A 24045-nucleotide genomic window follows, 5' to 3' on the forward strand; every position below is an offset into this window, starting at 1 on the left:
TGGTGGCAGGGTCAGGCATGGCCGTGGTGATGCAAAGCAGGGTAGCCTAGCAAGGTAAAGTTGAAAACGTGGGCATCTTGGAAAAAGATCGAGGCAGACACTTCAACACTTCCATTGCAAGATCCTACGATAGGAACAAAGGCAATGACAAGGAATGAAAGAAGAGGGCCAAAATACAAGAAGAATACATAAAGCACGTGGAGAAGTTGTGCGCTCCTTGCCGCACTGTCAAAGCAAGGGCCTTGCCTAACAGTGTGTGCCAGCCACAGACAGCTCCAAGCACACAACTAGCTTAACTAGTAAGCTCAAAAGAGGGCAATGGTGTGTCACTCACCGCTCTATGCTCCTACCGTGGAGGATTCCTCGTTGCGAAGAAGAAGGAGACGCCGCTACGTCGTGCTTAACCGCTTCACCGCCGTCGTGCCACCGCAATGCTCGATCGCACTCTCTCTCTCTCTCTCTCTCTCTCTCTCTCTCTCTCTCTCTCTCTCTCTCTCTCTCTCATACACACACACACAAGGAGGTGAAGAAGAAGAAGATGGAGATGGAGATGGAGCAAGAGCACTCTTCTATTGCACAAATGAGAGAATGAGTGAATTTTAGGTTTAGTTGGCTTTTATATGAGCTCACCCCCTTCACACTTGGGCGCCCATGCTTAGCCAACTAATCCCTTGAATGTCCCAGTTAGAGTGCGCCTCTCATCGGCGATCACTCTTACCCTTTTCCTATTGGTCCGACAAGCCCGGTACCTGACTCTACCAAATACATAATACACGTCCGTCGTAGGTGATGGGGTGTCCGTGAGCCGTGAGGGTTAACATGCCCCCCTTCTTGATGTAGATTCCGTCCTCGGAAGCTATTGAGTTGAAGCTCGTTCGTCGAGGTGGAAGAGCATTTGAGATGAATGTCCTTAGCCTTCTTCAGTCACTGCAAAATCAAACAACATTGGCACAGTAATTGCATTCTCATAAGTGATTAAAAATCATATGCAGTTTTAGGTAGACAAATTGATTGGTAAAAGAATTTCAAATAATTTGTCAGCAATGAACATTAAATTGCAATGTAATCAAATGCATAAACAGATGTAAAGGTAAAAAATTAAACAAGTCTGGGGTCGCTAATTTGACGGTCGAAAGGCACTAGAGATCGAATATTAATACCATGGGTAAGCTTCTTAATTTTCTGTGGTCAATTAAGTTGTTTAATCGCGAGAGCCAAGTATTCATGTTCGAGGGCTGACTAGAGGCTATATCTAGAAGACCTTGTAGTTAAGCTACCATAAAAGGAATTTCTCATGAAATCATCGCCTGACTGATTACTTTTTCTTTGACCTCCCAAATTCTTTTCACAGTCATTCAATTTTGATGTGTGTGCTTATTTTGTATGCCTTGGGTGTTTTGCTTTTCAAGAAAAAGCGCCCATACTCGGAACCTCTAGGGCTCTAGTACCATAGGCGATACATGTGAGTGAAGTACCCAATCAAGCTGAGATTTCTCTTCCAGCTTAAGATTTTACAATGTGGCACTTTGATTTTTTGTTTGTTCATTTTCATCATTTTAATTTTGTAACTTTGGGGGGTCATATAACACTGATACACCTCCCCAGGCTCATCACACTAGTAAACTCCCTTTATAATACTTAAGCTAAAGGTCAATAGGGTCAAGCCCACTAGAAAGCCCTAGTACATTTCACACAATACTGCCTAAATCGGATTAAGAACTTAAGTAACCATTGATTATTAGGAAGGCATTCCCCATGGTATTAAGAGAAGATCTCTAACACCTAACTTGGTCAAACTAGCTTAGTCGGACTTGCTTGATGTTTAAACCTAGACAAGGGATTATAACAAAAAAGACATTGAATTAAATGTTTGATACTAAGCAAATGTGCTGGATATTATGCTATTAATCACAATCAAAGCAGACAATCATAGATGCAAAAAAGATAAGGGACAATGCTAATGGACAAGAAACACTTGTTTGTGTCGATGGTCGCGCTTGATTTGAAGAGTGAGTCGAGATAAAGATTCCATGAAGGTCCAAATCCTATCAATAGCAACACGCTCCTGGACACACTAGGAAACAAAAGGAATACCTCCAGGAGGCACATTAGTGGGAAAAGGTACCAACACTTATTGAACACAACAAAAAACATAAGGAACCCTAACCTAATTATTTGCACTCCCCTAGAGAGTCAAGGGAATAGGATATTGTAGAGGTTGGGGGGAAACCCTAAGGCTAAACCCCTATCCTCGTCGTCGAGATAAACAAAGTCATCATCCATGAGACCATATGTGCCATTTGTGTAGTCCTGTAAATTTTCTTCTTCATCATAGGTGCCCATGTTTACTAAGAAGGTCACTAGACGCCTATAGTCATCTTGGTCAAAAGGGTAGGCTTGTGCAATGGGAGAAACGCTCTCTACTAAGTATGGATCAGACGTGGTCAAGAGACGTATCAGCCATTCTAACTCCTCAAAATTCCTCTCACATGCTAGCGTACCTATCAAATCCCATTCACATGCAAGCACTTGAAAGACCATGTGAAATATTTGTGAAAAGTAACGAGGGTACCTCTCACCCAAGGTAGGAGTGGATGACTCTAGCGTACTAGCCATATCTGTACACGCAAATAGATGATGGTTAGAGTGCAAATATTACAAGGGTCGTGTTCTTGTGCATAATTTGTTTTTATGATTTTGTGTTATGGCTCTTGCTCTTTTACTTTTTTATCTTGTTTTTGTGAGTATAAGGCTTTATATATACATTCCCTAAGATTGGAGATTAAGAGGTCAGGGAGAAAGGTTGAGAGGGAAGCAAGTGAATGATGACTGTCACAAACACTCCCCCCTTCCTTGGGTAGATCATACCGTTTGAAATGATGTCGTCACCCTTTGAAACGAATCATTCCAGTTGGTAATAGGTGAGGATTTTTGCCAGTAGTTTTCTATTACCCTAGGTGCCTCGTCAAGTTGCAAGGGTGGTAAGGTACTCTCCCAGGATCGAACTTGAAGTGGTTCATCAGGTGATTCTTGAACACTGGGAGGTGTGGATTCTTTTGTAGCTTCATGGAGGTCCACTACTATAGATGGAGGCTGTGTAGAAGCTTTTACCTCTATGGATGTATTACATGAGGAGCTAGAAGCTTCATGGAACTCCCCCCTTCCTAAGCTAGGTGGAATAAATTGGTTTTGCCTTGGAGCCCAAACTAGCTCTGGACTAGGTGTGTAGCATTCTGTGATCTTTCCCTTCCCACGGTCTACCATTGGCTTTAGCGTTACATTGTTTGACTCATATGGGTTTGTTGTCGATAGGGAAGGACACATTTTACGTTTAGGTACCCAAATTTGCTCATTTCCATCATAGTAGCCTTGGGCTTCTAATAGTCTTGACTCTCCTAGAGCGCGCTCTTGGTTCTCCAGGGAAATTTTTTCTTGAAATGGATGGGAGGGTTGAGGTAGTTGGAAGTAAGGCCTTGGGGACCCATTGATATGTACTCTTAGGTCGTGCAAGTTGAGTACTTGCAATATTACTGCTTGCTGCAACTACAAGTGTTGAAGTGCTAGGTTAATGGGTAGCCGGCAAAGACGAGTTAACCACCTTGGCTTGTGAATGTTGGCTATCCTTCAACTTTGCTAGAGTTTGCAACGTAGGTGACTTTGATTGAATGATAGGGGTAAGAGTCGGTGGTCGCGTCGTGACACTACCAGTATCCCAATCAATAGTGCATTTGGTTGCCAACATCTACGTGCGTCCCAGGTTTACGTTGCCTTCCATAGCTCCCGCGGGCATGACTAGAAACCTCTGCACTATGCTTCCATTGTCATAGACAACAGGGGTCTGAAGGACTCCAAGAATAGCAGTTTTCTTTTTATTAATGCCCTTGACTTGCATCGTACTCGGGGATAGGGTCGGTTTCCCTAATTGACACCAAACTCCATAGGATAACAAATTGTGTTTAGCTCCCGTATCTAATAAGGCATTGTATAGTACTTTCCCATAGGGGCTATTTAGCTCAATTGGGTATCGTAGGGGTGGCTCAGATTCTAATGAGTCGTCATCTATGTCCTCGAAAAATACTTGTGTGATTCCCAGATTAGCCTCTCGTTGGCGTCTAAGACGTTGTTGTCGTTCTCGAGCCTCAACTCTTGCTTGGATTTTTCTAAGCTCTGCTTGTTCCTTGGCAACCTTCTTTTGATGGATGGCTTGCAACTCTTCCTGGATTAAAGGATCATAATATCTTTTGAATTTACTCCCATTAAGGAATCCAATGGTTTCAACTCCATCTAGAGTCTCCACACAAATGGTACCTTGCGGGGTAATTTCACACACTCGATATGGTCCCTTACCAGCGTATTTCAATTTCTTCTTTTCATTACGTACCCCATACATAAGAACTTTATCACCAACCTTGATGTCTTTATCCTTTAAATGGCTATCAAACCACTTCTTTCTCCTATCCTTCTCCACTAGAGCATTTCGCACAGCTAATTGCCTCTCTTCATCTAGCCTTTCCAGGATATATAATCGCTCCACCAAGGGGTTACCATCCCAACCTTCTTGAGAAGCTACTCGAAGACTAGGAATGACAAACTCCCATGGCATAACTGCTTCTTGGCCATACACCATCTTAAACGTTGTGCAATTAATAGCAACTTTATACGCAGTACGATAAGCCCATAAAGCTGATGTAAGCTTTAGGTCCCAATCAGTGCAATGAGCCTCAACTCTCTTTGTCAAAATGGAGATGAGAGTTTTGTTGGTACTCTCAGCTTGGCCATTTGCTTGGGGATAATAGGGTGTAGACTTGTGGTGAGATATCATGAAGTTTGATGTGAGTTCTTTTATTACTTCATCTATAAAATGAGTTCCATTGTCACTCACAAGTTCAAAGGGGCATCCAAAACGTGTGATAATGTTCTCAAAGAGGAACTTAGTTGTTGTTTTTGCATTCCGTGTTGCTTTTGCTTCAGCCCATTTGGTTACATAGTCGGTAGCCACAATGATATATCGTGATTGCGTGTTACGTGCAGGCGGACTAATCGGTCCTACAAAGTCTAAGCCCCACTTTTCAAATGGTTGGGTTACCTTGATGGGATGTAGAGGCATCCTATCACTTCTTTGTGGCTTCTTGAAGATTTGGCATTCATCACATCCCTTTGCAAAAAGTGATGCATCCTTAAACAGAGTGGGCCACCAATAGCCTAACTGTAAGATCTTTCAGGCAGTCAACTTTCCTGAAAAGTGACCACCAGCTACGCCCATGTGTGCCTCCTGTAGAATATATAAATACTCATCCTCGCGGGCACAGCGTCTAAGAACATCATCTTTTCCTCTCTTATAGAGAGTTCCCGCCAGTAAGCAATAGGGTTCACATTCCTTGATTAATTTTCGAGCTATATCTTTTCTCAGCTCTTTGGGTGGAAAACCATTAACTAAGAAGTTAACAATCTTTTCACTCCATTCAGGCATTGTCTCAACAATGAACAAAGGAGTATCAGGCAATTCATCATCAACCCCCGTAGGAGCTTCGCCATTAGGGATACGAGATAAATGATCCGCCATGACATGTTTCCTCCCAGGCCTCACAACAACGGTGAAGTCAAACTCAAGAAGAATTAACAACCATCGTGTAATTCGACCTGTGGAACACGGCTTGTTTACCAAATATAGCAATGCTTGATGATCAACATAAAACACAAACTTGGTAGCAAGAAGGTAGTAGATCTTCGCGCTCTGTAGTAGTGTAGTTCATCTCGGCATCATTTAATTGGCGACTTGCAAAGCTAATAGGGTAGTCCAATTTATGTTCTCTTGGTTGAGTTAGAACACACCCAATAGCAAAGTTTGATGCATCAATATGCACATGAAAAGGTACATTCCAATCAGGTGTTCGCAGGATTGGAGCACTTGTTAGGGCCTTCTTTAATAACTCATAAGATTGATGACATTCTTCCGTCCAGTGAAACTCGATAAGAAGCTTGTACAATGGACGCGCTATCTCGGCAAAGTTTAAAATAAACCTTTGATAATAACCAACATGGCCCATAAATCTTTGAACTCCTTTATAGTTAGTAGGTGGTGGCAAATCGGCAATGGCTTTAATCTTACTCTCATCTGTGGATATCCCGTTCTTGGACACTATATGCCCTAGAATGACTCCATGCTTAACCCAAAATTGGCATTTGAAAGGGTTCAATGAGATGCGATAAAATCTGCACCTTTCAAATATTTTTCGTAGATATAACAAATGCTTCTCCCAAGAAGAATAAACACAAAGGTCGTCTAGGAAAGCTTCACAAAACTCCCTTAGAAATTCTTTAAACGCAGTGTTTATTAATCGTTGGAATGTAGCAGGGGCATTTGTTAAGCCAAAAGCCATAACACGAAATGCAAACACTCCAAACTCTGTGATAAAAGCAGTTTTAGCTTGGTCCTCTAATGCAATTGTGATTTGATTGTAACCAGAGTACCCATCTAAAAAGCTATAAGCTTCCTTGCCCGCAACTCTTTCAAGCACATGTTCTGAATATGGCAAGGGATAATGATCTCTCCTAGTAGCTGCATTAACTTTCTTGAGGTCCACGCACACTCTTAGTTTCCCATTCTTTTTTGGCACAATGACTATTGGAGAAACCCATTTTGAGTGCTCAATAGGGTATATGAATCCACATTGGATAAGTTTTTCAATCTCCTCTTGTACAATTTTGGCGTACTTAGGATTCATTGGATAGGGTCGTTGCTGGATGGGTTTAGCAATGTTGATCATGGGAATTGTATGTTGCACCACAGAAGGTGGAACGCCCTTCATGTCATGATATGTCCAAGCAAAGATATCCTTGTATTCCTTGAGGAGCTCCTTAAGTACAGCCTCTTCAGTTTCGGTAAGGTCTTGAGCAATAAAGACTGGTTTAGACTCCTCACCTGGTTCTGCTAATTCTATCTCTTTAACTACCGCTGGACCATCAAAGACTCCACTGCTTCCATTGGTAGGTATTCGTTGGGCTTTGGCATACACAACCTTTCGCTCCCCCGTGGTATAAGATTTAAAATGTTCAGGAGCCGTATGTAAGTCAGCAGGCTCTTGTCCTGACGGAGACCTTTCTTTTAGTTCTGCCTCCTTTTGTTGTTGTGCTAACTCTCGGTTTTGACGTCTTCTTATAGTTCGGCTCAATTTCGGCTCTGTAACCTCCAATTGAGCGAGGTCAATGGGTCGCAGGCTGCACCACATGACACTCTAGAGATGTTCACCCCAATTGTCTACTAGCTTTCGATGAGCATCACATGCCCCTAGATAGCTAAGCCATTCTGCAGTAGATCTTTCCTTGTTTATCCTAGCTCTCACATTTGCTCGATATCGTCGTCTCTTATATGACCTTTGTTTCTTGTTAAGGTTTCGATTTTGGTAAATGTTTGAACTCGACTCGCCTAATAGGTCTTCGCTTGTATCTTCTTCACTCTCATATAAATTACCATAGATGGTCGTACTAGGCCTTGAGTGTTCAGTTTCTATACTTGGTTCACTCGATGTTTCTTCAGGTTCTGAATCCATTTCTCCCTAAGATTCCGTTTCTGATGTGTATTGCCCTGAAGCCTTTGAGGAATCATCGGTTTCACTCTCAGGTAGGTGTGCCTCTTTCTTATCATCGGATGTTACATGCACTACACCTAACATGTTTACTGGTGCAATGTGTGGTATCTCTTCCCCATCTGGTGTTACCCAGGTTGTTCCTCTAGCTCCCCATGTATCTATAGTTGCCGCTAGGTGCACCCAATCGACATTGTCTGACTCAGCCATTCCGGGTAGGATATCCATATAAGGAGAGTTCTCCCCAATATCCGTGTCTTCGTTACATGTGTAACAATACTGTAATGGAGCTGAGTGAATTGTTGTGTCTGATCGATTATCAATGATGAATTTATTTCCTAGAGGATGCGTTCGACCACTTAAAAGATCAACTCGAATGACAGAGTCTTGGAACTGTAAGTAGACGTGGTTTTTGGATCAGTCATGCACCATTTTTGCTTCCCTCATGAATGGACGTCCTAAGATCATCTCAAATGACATAGGATGCTTGGAAAAATCCATAACAATGAAAGTATGCTTTACCTTGTGTCCCAAGACCTTGATCTTGAGATCCTTTAGCATTCCAATAGGTGTAACAATAGATCCATTAGCCATTTTTACCACTACGCTTGTGGCTTCAAGGTGAGGTCTCCCCATAGACTCCCAACAACTCTTTGTCACCATGCTGACTCCCGCACCACCGTCAAGGACCCCCTTTACAGTTAATCCTTTAGTAGTGATTGGTAGAGTAGCATTAGATTCATCACCTTCAAAGTATGGCCCCAACTTGTTAACGGGTATTTCAATTACAGATTCATGTCCCGCTAGGTCATATGGTGGTGCTAAATGTTCCTCATCATTCATTACCGAGTCAGGTTTGTTCATATGTGCAAACTGTGGTAATCCGACCTGTAATTCTCCATTGAGGAAGGCTCGAAGAGCTGAGACTAGCTCGGGGTCTTTATATAGTTTGGACATGATGGTGGTTCTAACTTCTGAAGACATGAAATCCATCAATTTGGCAACATTTAATGGCATCTTGTGGGACGTAGGACCCTGACAAGAGAATGGTGAAGATGGAATCTCCACTTCCTCAAGGGGGTCGGGCATTCCCTCACCAAACATTCTCTCTAGTAGGAAAGGTGTGTGTCTACTTTCAGATGTCCTACCCTCACTCTCTTCCCGAATCATACTAGGTATAGCTAACGGCCTGTAGTTCTTGTGAGGTTGAACTTGTGTGGGAAACACTGTGTCCGACATCTAGATGTGTTTGGGTTCAGGTTCTAATTTTCGTTGAGTTTCTTCCACCAAACCCCTCAGTTGTTGGACTCGTTCAATTTCCACTGTTGGGTTTGGATAGGTTCCAATCTTTCTCTTGCGATCCTCATTTTTTGTCTCTCGTGGCTTATCTTTGGGGTTCGCAACTGGGTGGTTTAACTTTGAATACTCTTTTGGTGTTCGTCGTAATTCCCTCTCGTGATCCTCCTCACTGGCTTTTTCCTTTGTAGTAACAGTTTTGGTCTCCGTGGTCTCTATCGAATCTGAGTCATCCTCAGGGTCATTCATATACACGGGATCCTCTCCTGTCCCTATGTTAGTCTTTGAACTAGGTTTTGAGCTAGAAGCATTAAGGGATTTCTTTCTTCGTGTTTTCTTCTTTCTCGCTCGGCCAATGGATGCAGCATCTCTCTCTTCAAGGATGTAATTTTGCTTTTGGAGCATCGACCGTGTGAGTGCATTCACTGGTGCTATGTTTATAGTTGGTGGTGTCCCATCAACAATCTCTATTATGTTCAATGGTGTGATTTTCGGTGCGTTTGGATTGTTAGGACACTGTGCGATCAAATGATCTATGCCACAACGATTACAAGTGAGTATTGGCATTGCCAATGCACTCCCTTGACTTGTTTGCATTAGTGCAGCATTCTTTTGCATTCTAATGGGGCACTTAGCTACTCGATGTGGTCCACCACATTCGTAGCATTGAAGAGGTGGTCTCCTGGCAAAACTATTAATGTGGCCTCTTGCTGCTAGCGCAGTAGCTTGATATACCGGTTTGATTTGTCCCCAATGGTCTTCCATATAGTAAATGGGACACTCCTCAAGCATGTCGACTCCATAGGTGATACTAGAGTCTATGTCCTCTTCGCAATCTACATAAGTACTAGATGACTCGCAACCTATTTGGTTCATAGGTGTAACTCTTGGATGAGGGCGTTGCGGTCCTAGCACTGGAGGTGGCAACGGTGTGGTTTGGACCACATTTTGGGTTCTAGGGACCATGTGCTGTAATGGCAATTTTTGCTCCATGGGTGGGGTAGGCATCAATGCAGGAACTCGATGTGAGTCTGCCCAAGCTATAGGCGGTCTATTTTCCATGATGCGTTTAAGCATTAGGCAATCCTTCACTTGATGGCCATACCTACCACACGCGTTACAAGTCCCGTTAAACTTTACTATGAAAGTAGGGCATTCACTCGTAGTATGTGGGCCCAAGAAAATTGAGCACCATTGTTGCTCCCTTCTTGGATACATATGAGTGTTTTGTGGAGCACGATTACCCCTAAGGCTTTCTTGGATGGCCTTTGTGAGATCTGCCAAAGTCATCTCAGATATCGTTTGCTCTTTCACGATTGGCTTTATCTTCATTGGCTCATGCCCTGACGCTTGCGAGCTACTAGACTTCGGCTCGGCAGACACTCTTTCTCCTGCAATCATTAAATTATCCTCCAATTGGATTGCATTCATGGTGACTGCTTCCCAAGTAGTGATACCTCTAATGACTAGGCCATTATAAATACTTTCATGTCGTAGTCCCCTAATGAATCTATCGAGCAATTGGTTGTTGTTGAATCTCTCGTTTGGATTGCATCGAGAATTCAAATTCTTTAGGCGACTAATGAAGTCTCTCACGGATTCACCTTCTTCTCGTTGGGCTTTCTGGAGCTGAGAGGCTACACCCCAAAGTACTCCCTCTCGTATGTATTCTTTTAAGAACAGTCTCCTAAGAGTAGAGTAGATCGTTTTCTCTTCTACTTTTAAGGTTCTATACCAATCTCCAGCCTTTCCGCTTAGGGTCAAACTCAAAGCCTTACACTTATGTAGCTCATTGTGCTCTTCCAAGGAATCGCACACATGTTCAAAGACTTTCATATGCTTTCTAGCATCTCTGTCTCCACTAAATTTCTGTGTGAGCTTAGCTACTTGAACTGCCTTTCTCCTAGGCTCTCTATCAGGTGCACTACGCATGTTTTCCGCAATAGAGCGACCGATAGTTTGAGCAAATGCTGCCAAATCTCCTATTTGAGCAGGTATAATGGGTGTATGTGCTCCTGGAACCACATGTGAGATGGGAGTTGGCCTTGGCCTTGGCATACGCGCGGCTCTTGGGTCCCATATTTCGTATGGTGGTGTACCAGACGGTGGTCCAAAGTTTACAGGCGTGGCCCTAGGCATAGGGGGTGCCTGATATGGCATGTTATTATTAAATGGCATGGTTCCACTTGTATAAGATCTTGGATAATGCCATTGTGGATTGTAAGCTCTTGGAATAATCGAAGGTGTAGGAGCTACATGAGGCTGAGGTACGACAGGTGCACACGATTGATACATACATGTAGGTATAGTTGGGGGCACTGTGCTACTAGGCATCGGCGCAGTGTTAACAAATGAACTCCATGGTGTACTTCTTGTCATGCTCACCACTGGGATATGCATGGTAGCCGTAGTTTCATTAAGAGAAAGATGAGCTAGATCTGGGAAGGTAAAGCTGCCACTTGTGGGCTCAGATTGTACTGAGGCTCCTGGCGAAACAACATATGGAGGATCAATGGGGCTCACTGAGGGAGTCTCCATTTGTGATAGGGTTGGTTGGTTGGCCTTTCCCGTATCCAAGAATCTCATTAGGCCTGTTGAAGGCATGTTGATCCCTGTGTTCTGTCTTTCTAACTCGACAATCCTATGGAGGACATCACAGACTTTCTGTTGTTGCTCATCTATGCTAGTAGCACTCGATGTGGATTGTAGAACATCTAACCAACCCACATGATAGGTGCGTCCTGTGTACCGATCAGTTAAAGCTTTCGCTTGTAGGTCATACTCCCAATTTTCGTTTAGGAATATCCCATCTAGGCCTGGCGTGCTGGAGGTTTCCCTCAAGGTGGAAGCATTATTGCTCCCCATCACTTGCCCCTCTGTGACTGCTACCTTGGGAGCACTCGGTTGCTCGGCTGGCATGATTGTTGTCATAGGAGCCTTTGCTTTCAGGGCTCGACTTTGTTCTAGCCTTCGTAGGTTCTCAATTTCCCTCTCCCTTGTTGCTTGCATATAGCGTTCGATCTCTTGTACTTCGGCAAGACTCCTACCATCGAGTAGTAAAACCTCAGAGGGAGATAGTCCTAAAGGATCAGGAGGTGCAGTGGATGGAACATTCACATGCACACTCTCAAGAAGCATAGGGTCTATTTTAGGCATGAATGACGAATTTACTTCCCCACTCCCTTCATTTATTTCATTAACCGCATGTTCGGAACGAGTAGCTCTACTAAGGGTCTCTTTTAAGCGGCTAAACACGCTGGACCCGGGCCGTGGGCCCATGGCATGCATGTCTCAACGTGAACTATCAGGGTTTGGTGTAGGATACCCCTCCATGACTTCGTAGTCAGAGGAAGAATCACTAGACGCGATATGAGGATCTTGGGTCGCGCTACCTTGAGTCCCGACCTAAGGTCCAGAACCTAGGGTGGAGGAATAATGGGTGCCCGCGTAAATGGAGGCACTACCAATATGCTCGTGCTCTAACACTCGTCCAGAGCGTAGGTTCATATGACTTGGATCCCCTAGAAGTGTCAGTGAGTGCCCGTGAAGGCTGCTCACCTAGTAATTTTGGGTGTTTTGCAACCCAAGTCTTTTCTTATTTATTTATTTTTTGATTTTTTGATCCTTTTTTTCTGACCCAGCTATAGAATAGAACGTATGATAGCTCAAAACGAGCGTCTCAGTCAGAGGGACGTGCCGTGCTTTACAGCCCTCCGTTTGGTTACTTTATGCCCTCGGAATCCCTAAAACCGTCAATTTCTAGTAGGGAACTAAGCCCAAATTAGAAAGTCTAAGGGTGCAAGTGGGAAGAGAAGGGAGGAGAGTGGAGGACTTGCCCCACATGCTCTCATTCCCTATTGAGGAGGTAGGGTATATATATAAGAGTGAGTCTAATATATATCATAGGACTGAGGCCTGGGCCTGGGCCTGGGCCTGGGTCTGGGTCTGGGCTTCCGATCCCGATCAAAATTTTAGTGTAGCCCCCCAGTCACTCACGCTTAAATATTTTCGGGTTTTTTTTTAATTTTTTAATTTTTTAATTTTTTTTGAGGCGACAACCACGCGCGGTTTAGGTGACCCTTTCTTGGCCACACACACTGTCAACACCTACCTAACCTCTCTGTCAATAGCTCACTACCTTATCTACCTACTAACAGTGCTGCTAACCACTAACTAATCTGTTAACCACTTTGCTAACTGCTTACTGACAGTGAGCTAACTGTCCACCTACTTCCTCTCTCACTACCTTACTGTGCAAAGACTGTGTGCAGGCAAACCTTGACAGAAAACTGTGTACAGATTGTGTGCAAACAGAAATTGCTAACTGTCTACCTACTTATTCATTCACTACGAACAAGCTAACGACTACTAATTGTGCAAAGATTGTGTGCAAACAGAAAACACAACATTATGCAGAAATCACAGAACTTGCAGACAATACAGAAATTAACAACTTGCAGAAAAATAACTCATTCCTCTTCCTCTTCCTCTTCTTTCCTACTACAAACAACTCATAGGAGAAGCACAAAGTGCCTCTTGGGCTTAGTGCAGGGCGATTCCCCGATAGCGGCGCCAAAAATGTGCGCTCCTTGTCGTACTGTCGAAGCAAGGGCCTTGCCTAACACTGTGTGCGAGCCACAGACGGCTCCAAGCACACAACTAGCTTAACTAGTAAGCTCAAAAGAGAGCAATGGTGTGTCACTCACCGCTATATGCTCCTGCCGTGGAGGATTCCTCGCCGCGAAGAAGAAGGAGATGCCGCTACGTCGCGCTCAACTGCTTCACCGCCGTCGTGCCACCGCAATGCTCGATCGCACTCTCTCTCTCTCACACACACACATACACACACACACACAAGGAGGTGAAGAAGAAGAAGATGGAGATGGAGATGGAGCAAGAGCACTCTTCTATTGCACAAATGAGAGAATGAGTGAATTTTAGGTTTAGTTGGCTTTTATATGAGCTCACCCCCTTCACACTTGGGCACCCATGCTTAGCCAACCAATCCCTTGAATGTCCCAGTTAGAGTGCGCCTCTCATCGGCGATCACTCTTACCCTTTTCCTATTGGTCCGACAAGCCCGATACCTGACTCTACCAAATACATAATACACGTCCGTCGTAGGTGATGGGGTGTCCGTGAGCCATGAGGGTTGCCAATAGGAAAAGGGTAAGAGTGATCACCGATGAGAGGCGCACTCTAACTGGGACATTCAAGGGATTAGTTGGCTAAGCATGGGCGCCCAAGTGTGAAGGAGGTGAGCTCATATAAAAGCCAACTAAACCTAAAATTCACTCATTCTCTCATTTGTGCAATAGAAGAGTGCTCTTGCTCCATCTCCATCTCCATCTTCTTCTTCTTCACCTCCTTGTGTGTGTGTGTGTGTGTGTGTGTGTGTGTGTGTGTGTGTGTGTGTGAGAGAGAGAGAGAGAGAGAGAGAGAGTGCGATCGAGCACTGCGGCGGCACGACGGCGGTGAAGCGGTTGAGCGCGACGTAGCGGTGTCTCCTTCTTCTTCGCGGCGAGGAATCCTCCACGGCAGGAGCATAGAGCGGTGAGTGACACACCATTGCCCTCTTTTGAGCTTACTAGTTAAGCTAGTTGTGTGCTTGGAGCCGTCTGTGGCTCACACACAGTGTTAGGCAAGGCCCTTGCTTCGACAGTGCAGCAAGGAGCGCACAGAAGGCTAGGGCTCTCATAGCGGTGAGGAGGCTCTCATCGGGAAAGCGAAACCGGGTGCCCAATTGAGGGCAGTAAGCTGTCCACTCTTTGGGTGCACACAAGTATGGGCCTTGCTCCGCAGGGTTCTCTCTCTCTCTCTCTCTCTGCATTAAAATCGGGGTGGCACAATCTGGGAATTTTAGAAAGGGAAAAATTACCAAAATACTCCTCTAATTTGTGGAAATTCCCAAAATACCCGTCAAATTTCAAAAATTCCCAAAATACCCTTGTATCTATTTTGGTTGGATTGTTCAAGATTTTTTTATCTTTATTCCTTTTTTTATAATTCAGATCCATTTTTTCATGCTTAACATGTAATTTGTCACAAATTACCTCACAAAAAAGGCAATTATGTCTAAAGATAATGAAGCAATTCATCTCCAAAGCCTACATAATCAACTCAAATTCTGGATTTAGCATCTTATATTGATAAGCAACGAGTCTTCTTATGAAAAGCTACAAATTTTTTAATCTTTGGAGAAATTTAATTTCACAACTAGGAGTATTTTGGGAATTTTGGAAAATTTGAAGGGCATTTTGGGAATTTATGGCAAAATATCGGGAGTGTTTTTGGAATTTTTGAAATTTGAGGGGTATTTTGGGAATTTCCACAAATTAGAGGGGTATTTTGGTAATTTTCCCTTTAGAAAATGTGTCTTTTTGTGGGAATTCAACAATGTAAATATCTTTTCTATGATTCAACGCATATGTGAATATATTGGCTTGTCATTCTAAAGAGTATCTTCTATCTCTTCTAACCACTCAAAAATTGTGCATTAAAAAAGAAAAAACCTTCGTTTTTTCATTAGCAAAAAGGGGAGGCATCACTAAGACCTCACCCCTAAAGGGGCAGGCAAAAAACATGCCCACCCTCCATAGTAAAGGGAAAATTACCAAAATACCCCTCTAATTTGTGGAAATTCCCAAGATGCCCTTCAAATTTTCCAAAATTCCCAAAATACTCTTGGTTGTGAGATTAAATATTTCCAAAAATAAAAAACGTTGTAGCTTTTCATAAGAAGACTGATTGTATATCAATGCAAGATGCTAAAAGTAGACTTTGAGTTGGTTATATAGGTTTTGGAGATGAATTGCTTCATTATTTTTACACATAATTGTCTTTCTTTGCGAGGTAATTTGTGACAAATTACGTTCTAAGCACTCAAAAACGGATCTCAATTGTCAAAAAGGAAGAAAGATTAGAAAATCCTTAACAATCCAACAAAACTAGATACAAGGGTATTTTGGGAATTTTTGAAATTTGAGGGATATTTTTGGAATTAGAGGGTAATTTTCCCTATAATAAAATAGTTGATACGGGAGGCCGAGAGTTCAAAAAGAGAACAAGAAATAACAAGCCGAGAACCTGATAATCGTTGCGAGTTGCCCATTTCGCAGAACGACTATAGAGAGAGAGAGAGAGAGAGAGAGAGGGCACAACAGTATACGACGCAGAAAGAAGAGAGTCGCCCAGAAACCCTAAAGTTGGTTGCAGGTAATTCCATGACTGCGCTTTTTTGTTCCACTCAAGCAATCCTCCCTTCCACTAGTGTGTGATTGAACCAGTGCATTCGGCGTGCATTGAAATTGGTAGAACATAATGGTGTATGGGTTGGCAGCTAATTTCTTGGTCTCTGCTTGTGAAGATTCCTACTGCTTGCATTTAGTGCCAGATACAGCTAATCAGTGCACTTTTAGTACATCCCTGCTTGTATTTACTCTTTCCACGTTACTGAAGCGGGGAAGTTTAAACATTAGTCATATACTTCACTTAATTTTGCTCATGTTCTATTGAAAACTTACCCAAATTGATGGTCTAAGGTCACAATGCCTCCTATGTTTTGAACCTATGCTAGCTCGTTGAATTCACAAAGACTTTGTTTATTAATGAGCTTTGCATTTTGTGGTGTTTGTGTGCCATGAAGCTTATTTGAATATTATGCTTATTACCTGTTTTGACATTTCCGTGTGGCATCATGTTGTTGGTACCTATATGCTTAGTGTTGGTCGAAGCTATATATAATGCAGTCTTAGAATCTGGACATTATGCTCAAGTTGTATTAGATGACCATGCAGATTTTATGATGTGAAGTTTTCATGTGATGTCTAATTAGTTGATATGTTGAAATACTTTAGTTCGTTTTGTTTAATTGCTTTTGTTTAGGGCTAGGCTTTGATACAATTGAGTCTGTTGAGTAGAGAGAGAGAGAGAGAGAGAGAGAGAGAGAGAGAGAGAGAGAGAGAGAGAGAGAGAGAGAGAGAGAGAGAGAGAGTTGGCTATTGGAGATTCTTGGGTGGAGTTTTTTTGGCCTTCTCTTGATGTGAGAGAGAGAGAGAGAGAGAGAGAGAGAGAGAGAGAGAGAGAGAGTTGGCCTTCTCTTGATGTCGGGGTAGCCTGTTTCTGCTTCAGCTCTCTGCTACTTTCTTCCCTCATTCCCCTGCTCCTAGCTTTTGTCGTATCACCCATCTTTTGTAACTTTGTGTCATTGGTAGTTTTTCGCCTATATCATTGGGTTTTTTCACTATCAGATCCATTATCTTTGTACGTCTACAAGCTGATCTAATGCCTTCGGGCATGTAATTTTGATTACGTGATACAAAAGCCTTACTTTTGAGAGAGAGAGAGAGAGAGAGAGAGAGAGCAACCGAATCCTTGCTACGCCAAATCTCTGTCGTGCCCTTGTTGAACTATGCATGCTCATCTACATCCATCCATACTCCTTTATAGGCCACTTGGCCCCTCTTTAGGAGACCTCTTGACAACGTATGCCCTAGGGCCATTGCCTTGACATTATTGTCCTACCATTGCCTTGACATTATTCCTCCTTTGGAGAAGCGTTTTTGTTCGAAAACAAATGTGGGCTATTTCTTCCTAAGAACATTAATGTTTTTTCCAAGTGCCCCTGTCTTCAGGTCTATCTTTACAGTTGACCTAGACCATGCTAGTCAAGAATATGCTCAGGTTCATTCGGTTGAGGGTGAGGTTCAATATAATCAACAAGAACACCTTGATCGACTGCATCGTTATCCCTTTGTAAGCGTTGACTTAAACGGTTTACATGAAAAACCGGATGAATATGAGATTGTGCAGACCATATCGCCAACTTGCTTGAGGATTGTGAATGGGCCACAACATGTAAGAGGTAACTAAATGGATGATGAGTTTACAGACTTTCTGAAGGTTCAACAAAGTTTGTTCCGTTCACATCGCCCTCTTCCACCATGGGGTCCCGTCTTCACCTTTAGTCTCCTTTGCTTTTCAACCGCAATCCATCTACACACATCTGGTGTTTCGAACCTTGGTTGGGTGGTTCATACCCTGCCATGCATTCTTTGACGAGCCGGAGCATTAGATTGCGTCAATGGGTTCTTCGACGCAATGTCAAGGAAACTACTTGGAGGGCCTGAAACGAACCTTGCAAGCAAGGACTCACGTTGCAAACCTTTGGTACAAGCTACTAGGCGCGTTTGCTTTTTGTTCACCTTTCTACTTTGCTTTGCTTTATTTTTGGTTTTGCAGCTTGCAATTCCTTGACGTGGTTTATGCGTGTGTATGTCGGGTGTGTATGTAGAGTTTAATTTTGCATGCTTTGTTTTCCTCATGCTCTTTAAACTAACTTTTGGGTGGGTGAAGGTGTGCGTGCGCATGCTTATATGTTTTTGGGTGGGTGTGTGGGTGTCGGTGAAGTCCGTTTTTAGAGCATGTTTTTTTGTTTGATTTTCTTGGCTTCCTTATTTTATTGTTTACTTCATTGTCTTCTCTCCTTAATTTGTTGTGTTCTCCGCATTTGGTTGGTTGGGTTTGTTGTTGTTAGCTTGCAGCTCTGCTATCTACTTGCTCTACCAGGTTACTACGTTAGGTTGTTGTCTTAAAACCTCCTTCACTTTCTTCTTGGAGTTCCCTCCCCAACTCTGGTTCTCGGGAGCCACATTTAGCAAGTCGATTGGTGTCTTTACTGGATGATAGCCCCTTGTTAGCTCTAGCATAGTGCTTTTTTGTTGCTATCTTTTGGCATCCTCCTGTAGTTCCTTGGTGATGTCAGTTGTCTCTTCTCTCTTATCTTCATCACGGATTGCGCTCTCCCCTCTGTTTATCCATTGCCTTTTGTTGTCAGATTATACCAGTTATTGGACCATGTCTAACGTTTGAGCTCTTGCCATTGTAGATGTTCCTTGTTTTTTTCACAGTGATGTACTTGCACCATTTGGGCGTTTCGAGGGATTTTTCAAGTAATTTTTCTAGAAAAGCTAGTGCATAAGGAGTTCCTTTTCGATGAGATGACTAGATAGTGATCCTATTGTATCAAGAGTTTCATATAGATGAGATGACTTCTGAAAGGATGAGATGACTAGATAGTGATCCTATTGTATCAAGAGTTTCATATAGATGAGATGACTTCCGAAAGGATGAGATGGATCGTGATTCTAGTGTATCAAGAGTTGGATGAGATGACTAGATGGATAGTTTGCAACTGAATGTTCAGTGTGAACTATGTGGACGCAGACTGTTATTTGAAATCAAGTGTGGATAGGATATGCACAGATGCATGCTTTGTGAATGGACCGTCTTGTGAGGATGGTCCTTGGCATGTCTCCATGGAGTCAGTGTCTACTAAAAAATTAGTTTTATGCCTTTTCTGAAGTAGTAATTGAGGGCGATTACTCTCTTGTCAAGGGAGGGTATGTCCCAAAGTGATGAGGTGGCATGACCTGACAGACCGGAAGAGGAGAGGAAGAGCCGAACTGGAACTAAACCAAAAAAGCTCAGAAAGGCAGCGCAAATTGTGGCGGGATATTGGGTGGATTTGCGGTGCAAATTTCGGATGCTGATGTGGTAGTTTGTACAGACGTTGAGTTTTGGAAATGCTGACTTTTGGGCATCAGTTTTTCATAGACTAATAAGTTCCGGGGAATGCTCACCAAGAATGATCTCTTTGAGAGGAGTAATCAATGCTGATTACTCTTTGGGGTATGCCACAAAGTGATGATGTGGCATGACCCGACGGACCAGAAGAGTTGAACCGGAACTAAACCAGAAAAGCGCCAGAAAGGCAGCACAAATTGTGCTGGCGGATTTGTGGCACGAAATTCAGGTGCTGATGTGGCAGTCCATATTGACTCTTGAGTTTTGAAAGTGTTGACTTTTGGGCATCAGTTTTTGATAGACTAATAAGTTCTGGGGAATGCTCACCAAAAATGATCTCAGCGAGAGATCATGAAGGCTGACGACGCTGCCCAGGAAGCCCCGGCCTGATCTGATTCCAATGTTGGAGTTAGGGTTGCAGGAACGTGTGCACACAGCTTGGAGAAGGAGAAGCTTGAGACCACACAGCACGTAGTGTTTAATTCTTATTGTCAATGTACAAAAAGTGTTTTATTCTTATTGTCGATGTACAAAGATAAGGTTTGCCCTAGAATGATGACCATACATACAAGCCGGGGGTGAAAAACCTTCTAATGAGAGAAGAAGTGCCCTGGCAGTCCTGTGTGTGTTCAAACTTCGCACACATCACTACCATAATATGGTGACAGATGCCAACCCTGTGTGTGTTTGTATGGTAAAGTCAGTATTCATCCATAGGTACGCATGCAACCTTTCTGTGCACTGTAACATATGTTTGTAGGCACATGTAAGATCAGTTTAAAGCACTGTTAACCTGTTTTTGCAGCTCTGAATAATCGCCATCCTTCTCTCTTTTTTCCAGTTATTTGGAACTAGTCTGGCTTCGAACTGGAGGGATGAACAGTGCTTTTAATGAACAGATTCTAGCTGAGAAGCTGAAAAAGCTCAACAATACGCAACAGAGCATAGAAAGTATGCCCTAGTTTTTTAAAATTCTCAGTGCAAGTTTCAAGTTTTGCTGTGGCATGTGCACAAATAACAAGGGACTTTCAAAGGGTAGAAACATACAAAGGCACCTTTTTATACATGAGTTTATTAGTACAGGGTTCATTTCTGCTATTCATTTCTAAAATCAACATTAACGTTTGTTTCTCTGGAGTTTTCAGCGCTATCTCATTGGTGCATTTTCCACCGGAAAAAAGCACAGACAGTGGTAGAGACTTGGGACAAGCAGCTTCGAGAACTGCCCAAGGAGCAGCAAGTGCCCTTCTTGTACCTTGCAAATGATATCTTGCAGAACAGCAGGCGTCGGGGATTGGAGTTCGTCCGTGAGTTTTGGAAAGTACTGCCCGGAGCTTTAAAGGATGTAATTGAGAAGGGTGATAGCCGTGCACACACTGTAGTGTTCCGCTTGGTAGGGTTACCATTGCTTTCATAGGTATCTTGCAAGGTTAAATTTACTATGTTTATGTGCGTTGATATGTCTGCTAGGCAGGTAGATATCTGGGACGAGAGGAAGGTGTTTGGATCAAGGACAAGAAGTTTGAGAGAAGAATTGCTTGGGAACGACCCACCGGCAGATCTATTGGAGCATCGTGTTAAATCCAATCACAGCATCAAAATTGTAAGCTCACCAGCATTATTCTGTTGAAATTTTAGATGCACTTCATTTAAGAAATCTTGATATGCTTCTTGACATACTGCCTTTTCTTGCATGCAGAAAGTTCCGGCAGGTGGAATACAGGAAAAATTGGCCTCAGCATATCGATCGGTGCAAGATGTTGTATCTGATGAGGATGCAACACTGGGTCGATGCAATGCAGCAGTCAGCCGTATTGATGGTTTGGAAAAGGAAGCAAACACTGTTCGAGGTTCTCGTAAGTACTCCACTTATCTGATTAATTGAGCACCACAAAATCACGACCAATTGAGAAATCACAAGAGGCCTTATGCTCTCTTAAACATTCATGTAGTACATACTTGGGAAATGGTTAAATGCCCGTGAGGTTAGCAAGCACACCATCTGCTCTCAAATTGCTAGACTTTTGCTCAAGAGTTGCAAATGTGGAGATGGGTTGTTGACTGCTAGCACACACAAGAATGGTCGAATTTGGTGAAGTCATCACTTGCATGTATGTGAGAGCACTCATCATTGTCTTGTATTTGTTATTCAGCACAAGGCTTTGAGTGATTCAAGGCAATCAAAAGCTCTAATAAGCGTGGAGTGCCAGCTTCGATACAGGTCGTGATTTTGGCCCTTTTGTGTTTGCAGGAGAGTCACAGGACACCACAACGCTTGTTGAAGAGCTACAAGAGCAACAGAAGATACTGTCGCACTGCATCGAGCAGCTAGAGATGTGTGAGCTTGCAAGAGCAGCTCTTGTCTCATGCTTGAAAGAGGCATTGAGAGAACAGGTAATTACGTCTTTATTGGTTACAGATGGATTTGTTAAAAGGCTTTTCTTAATCGTTGCTTTTGCTTTATCAGGAAAGCAAGCTAGAGCTGATTCGCTCCCAGCGCCAGGTGGGCTTGTCGATTGCTTGTACTGTTTTTCCCATGTACTAGCATTCAAGGCACTTCAATGCAACTTCCAAATCTCATTGTCTTCATGTGTTTATAGACTGCACGAACTCAAGTTGAACATGCAGCCAATTTGCATCAGCAGCTCCTTTCAAGCAGCAGTGCTGGGGCTGGTGAGATTGTTCAGCTTGCACCTAAAGAAAACGAATCAAACAGCACAAAAGATTTAGAAGGAGATAAATATCAGTGGCCGCCTCCTGCTACCACTGAAGGCACGGCTTCTGTTATGGATGAACCAAAGAAACCCACGAGTGCAGCTTCTGCTGCAGCTGCTGAAGTTGCAGCGAAGCTTGCGGCTTCATCCTCATCAGCGCAGGTCTTGACATCTGTATTATCGTCGATGGTAGCAGAAGAGGCGTCCAATTTGCGGTCCACAAGTGCACCTTTAGATACATCCACAGGCTCTATGTTTGGGGAAAAGAGGCAGCGTCTGCATGGCCAAGTTGATGTCCTGCAAAGCACAGAGGGCAGCCTAGGTAATGTACATCAACCCCATACATCTCTCTTGCCACTTCAAAGTGCAAGCATGCAGCACTATTCCGGTCCATTGCAGCTGCACATGCCGTCATCGCAGCATGCACAAAGCCAGTATCCTCTTCCACCCCCACTGCCCCCTTTACCTCATTTTAACACTAGCAATTATGCTCCTGCTGGCATGCAATCGTTTGGGTATACAGGGGTACTTCATCCACCCCCGACACCCCCTGGAATGCAGGGCCAGGTGTTTGCTGGTGGCCCGCAGATGGTTGTGAACCCTTATAACCCTGTCATCTATCCTCCTCTTCAACCACCTGGAGTAAGTGTATATGGGCAATCAAGTTTGCCGGCACCCCATCCACCAAGGCCTTAAGAGCACCCTTCTGGAATTTGCGTTTTGCCAACCGTGAGTGCCTTCTCGCTATTATTCATGGGTGATGATGTTGGTAGATATGTACAGATTGTCAACTCAGCTCGAGGTTGGGGCCATTTGAGGCTGATAATGAGTATTTGCGACCAAATGCTGTGTATCAGTGAGATGATTGGCCAGGAATTGACTAGCATGGAGGAAACGATGAAATTCGTGGGGATCACAAGGATTGTCTTGTCGACATGTCACTTCTGGAAGACAACTGACATCCTTTCTATCTGGAATATCGCCGTGGCAATGGGAGAGGTCTGATGCTGCAAATGTGAATCTCTTACATGCAAAGACTAATGAGGAAATAGAGCTTTGCCAGGGCAGAATTAATTATGTTGTCAAATCTTTAGCATGAATGGGCAGTTCCACATTCGTTTTACTTCAGTGATTTTTTTTTGGCCAGAATCAAGCGTCACACTAGCTAGCGTTCGGGTGTGAATTCATGCTCAAAAGCAATACAATGACTCATCTCATGGATCAATTTTGACATACACCAATGGCCCCATTGTGATTGAGAAAATTCTAGAGGTAGAGTCATGCTTGCTCTTCTTCTATCAATTAGCAAGGTCTTTGGCGGTTCTACTGTGCATTGAGGTTACCTTTTTCCTGTGGTGATCATTGAAGATGTATACTTCATTCTCTTGACATTTTTGAATGAAACCATAGCTTAAGAAATGTGGGAAGCGTAAGGGTTCTGTTATCTGTCATTCCGTGGTGAGTTTAAGGCCTGTGACACTCCTATTTTGGATTTGATGCTAGATGCCCATGCGTTCCCCCACTTACTAGCTTTTCTGAGATAATGTTTCGCTGCCGTAGCTATCTATACAACTTATGTGCTGAGTTACTGGATGTCCTTTTATTTTTACCAGGGGATGTTGTTGCAATGGGGTAGTGGTCACCCAAATTTTCTTTTTTGAGAGCAATGGAAAAAATTTCGAACTCAAATTCCTGTCCATTGTCTGAGATGATTTTACTCTTAAATGTGTTAAATTTTACCCGCTTTCAAGGTAAGAAATATCTGTTTTAGCCAAAAAGCTTGCATTTGCTCAAAAATAGCTGTAGTAGAGTCTGTTTTCTGAGGACTCGGGAGAGGGCACCAGTAAAATTTCCATTATTTTGAT

At 43.2% G+C, this 24045-nt stretch overlaps 1 protein-coding gene across 1 annotated transcript; it reads left to right on the forward strand.

Annotated features, from left to right (window-relative positions):
* Positions 1 to 15944: 15944 nt before the first annotated feature.
* On the forward strand, positions 15945 to 23626 carry LOC147451188 (uncharacterized). The gene is made up of 8 exons (XM_086520149.1): positions 15945 to 16097; positions 20308 to 20417; positions 20612 to 20859; positions 20941 to 21069; positions 21166 to 21322; positions 21718 to 21860; positions 21934 to 21969; positions 22067 to 23626. The coding sequence occupies exons 2-8, from the start codon at positions 20342 to 20344 to the stop codon at positions 22874 to 22876; spliced, it is 1599 nt and encodes a 532-aa protein (XP_086376275.1). The 5' UTR covers positions 15945 to 16097; positions 20308 to 20341; the 3' UTR covers positions 22877 to 23626.
* Positions 23627 to 24045: the final 419 nt, after the last annotated feature.

This window comes from Adiantum capillus-veneris, chromosome 9 (genome assembly GCF_014529385.1).
Source record: "Adiantum capillus-veneris isolate H3 chromosome 9, ASM1452938v2, whole genome shotgun sequence".
Taxonomy (NCBI): domain Eukaryota; kingdom Viridiplantae; phylum Streptophyta; class Polypodiopsida; order Polypodiales; family Pteridaceae; genus Adiantum; species Adiantum capillus-veneris.

What these genes read in the sequence shown, in the direction of transcription:
- LOC147451188 (XM_086520149.1), top strand. Translation starts at nt 20,342, where the DNA reads ATGAACAGTGCTTTTAATGAACAGATTCTAGCTGAGAAGCTGAAAAAG. An exon ending in ACACTGTAGTGTTCCGCTTG is followed by an intron (nt 20,860 to 20,940) that starts GTAGGGTTACCA and finishes TCTGCTAGGCAG; the next exon opens with GTAGATATCTGGGACGAGAG. An exon ending in AAGAGGCATTGAGAGAACAG is followed by an intron (nt 21,861 to 21,933) that starts GTAATTACGTCT and finishes TTGCTTTATCAG; the next exon opens with GAAAGCAAGCTAGAGCTGAT.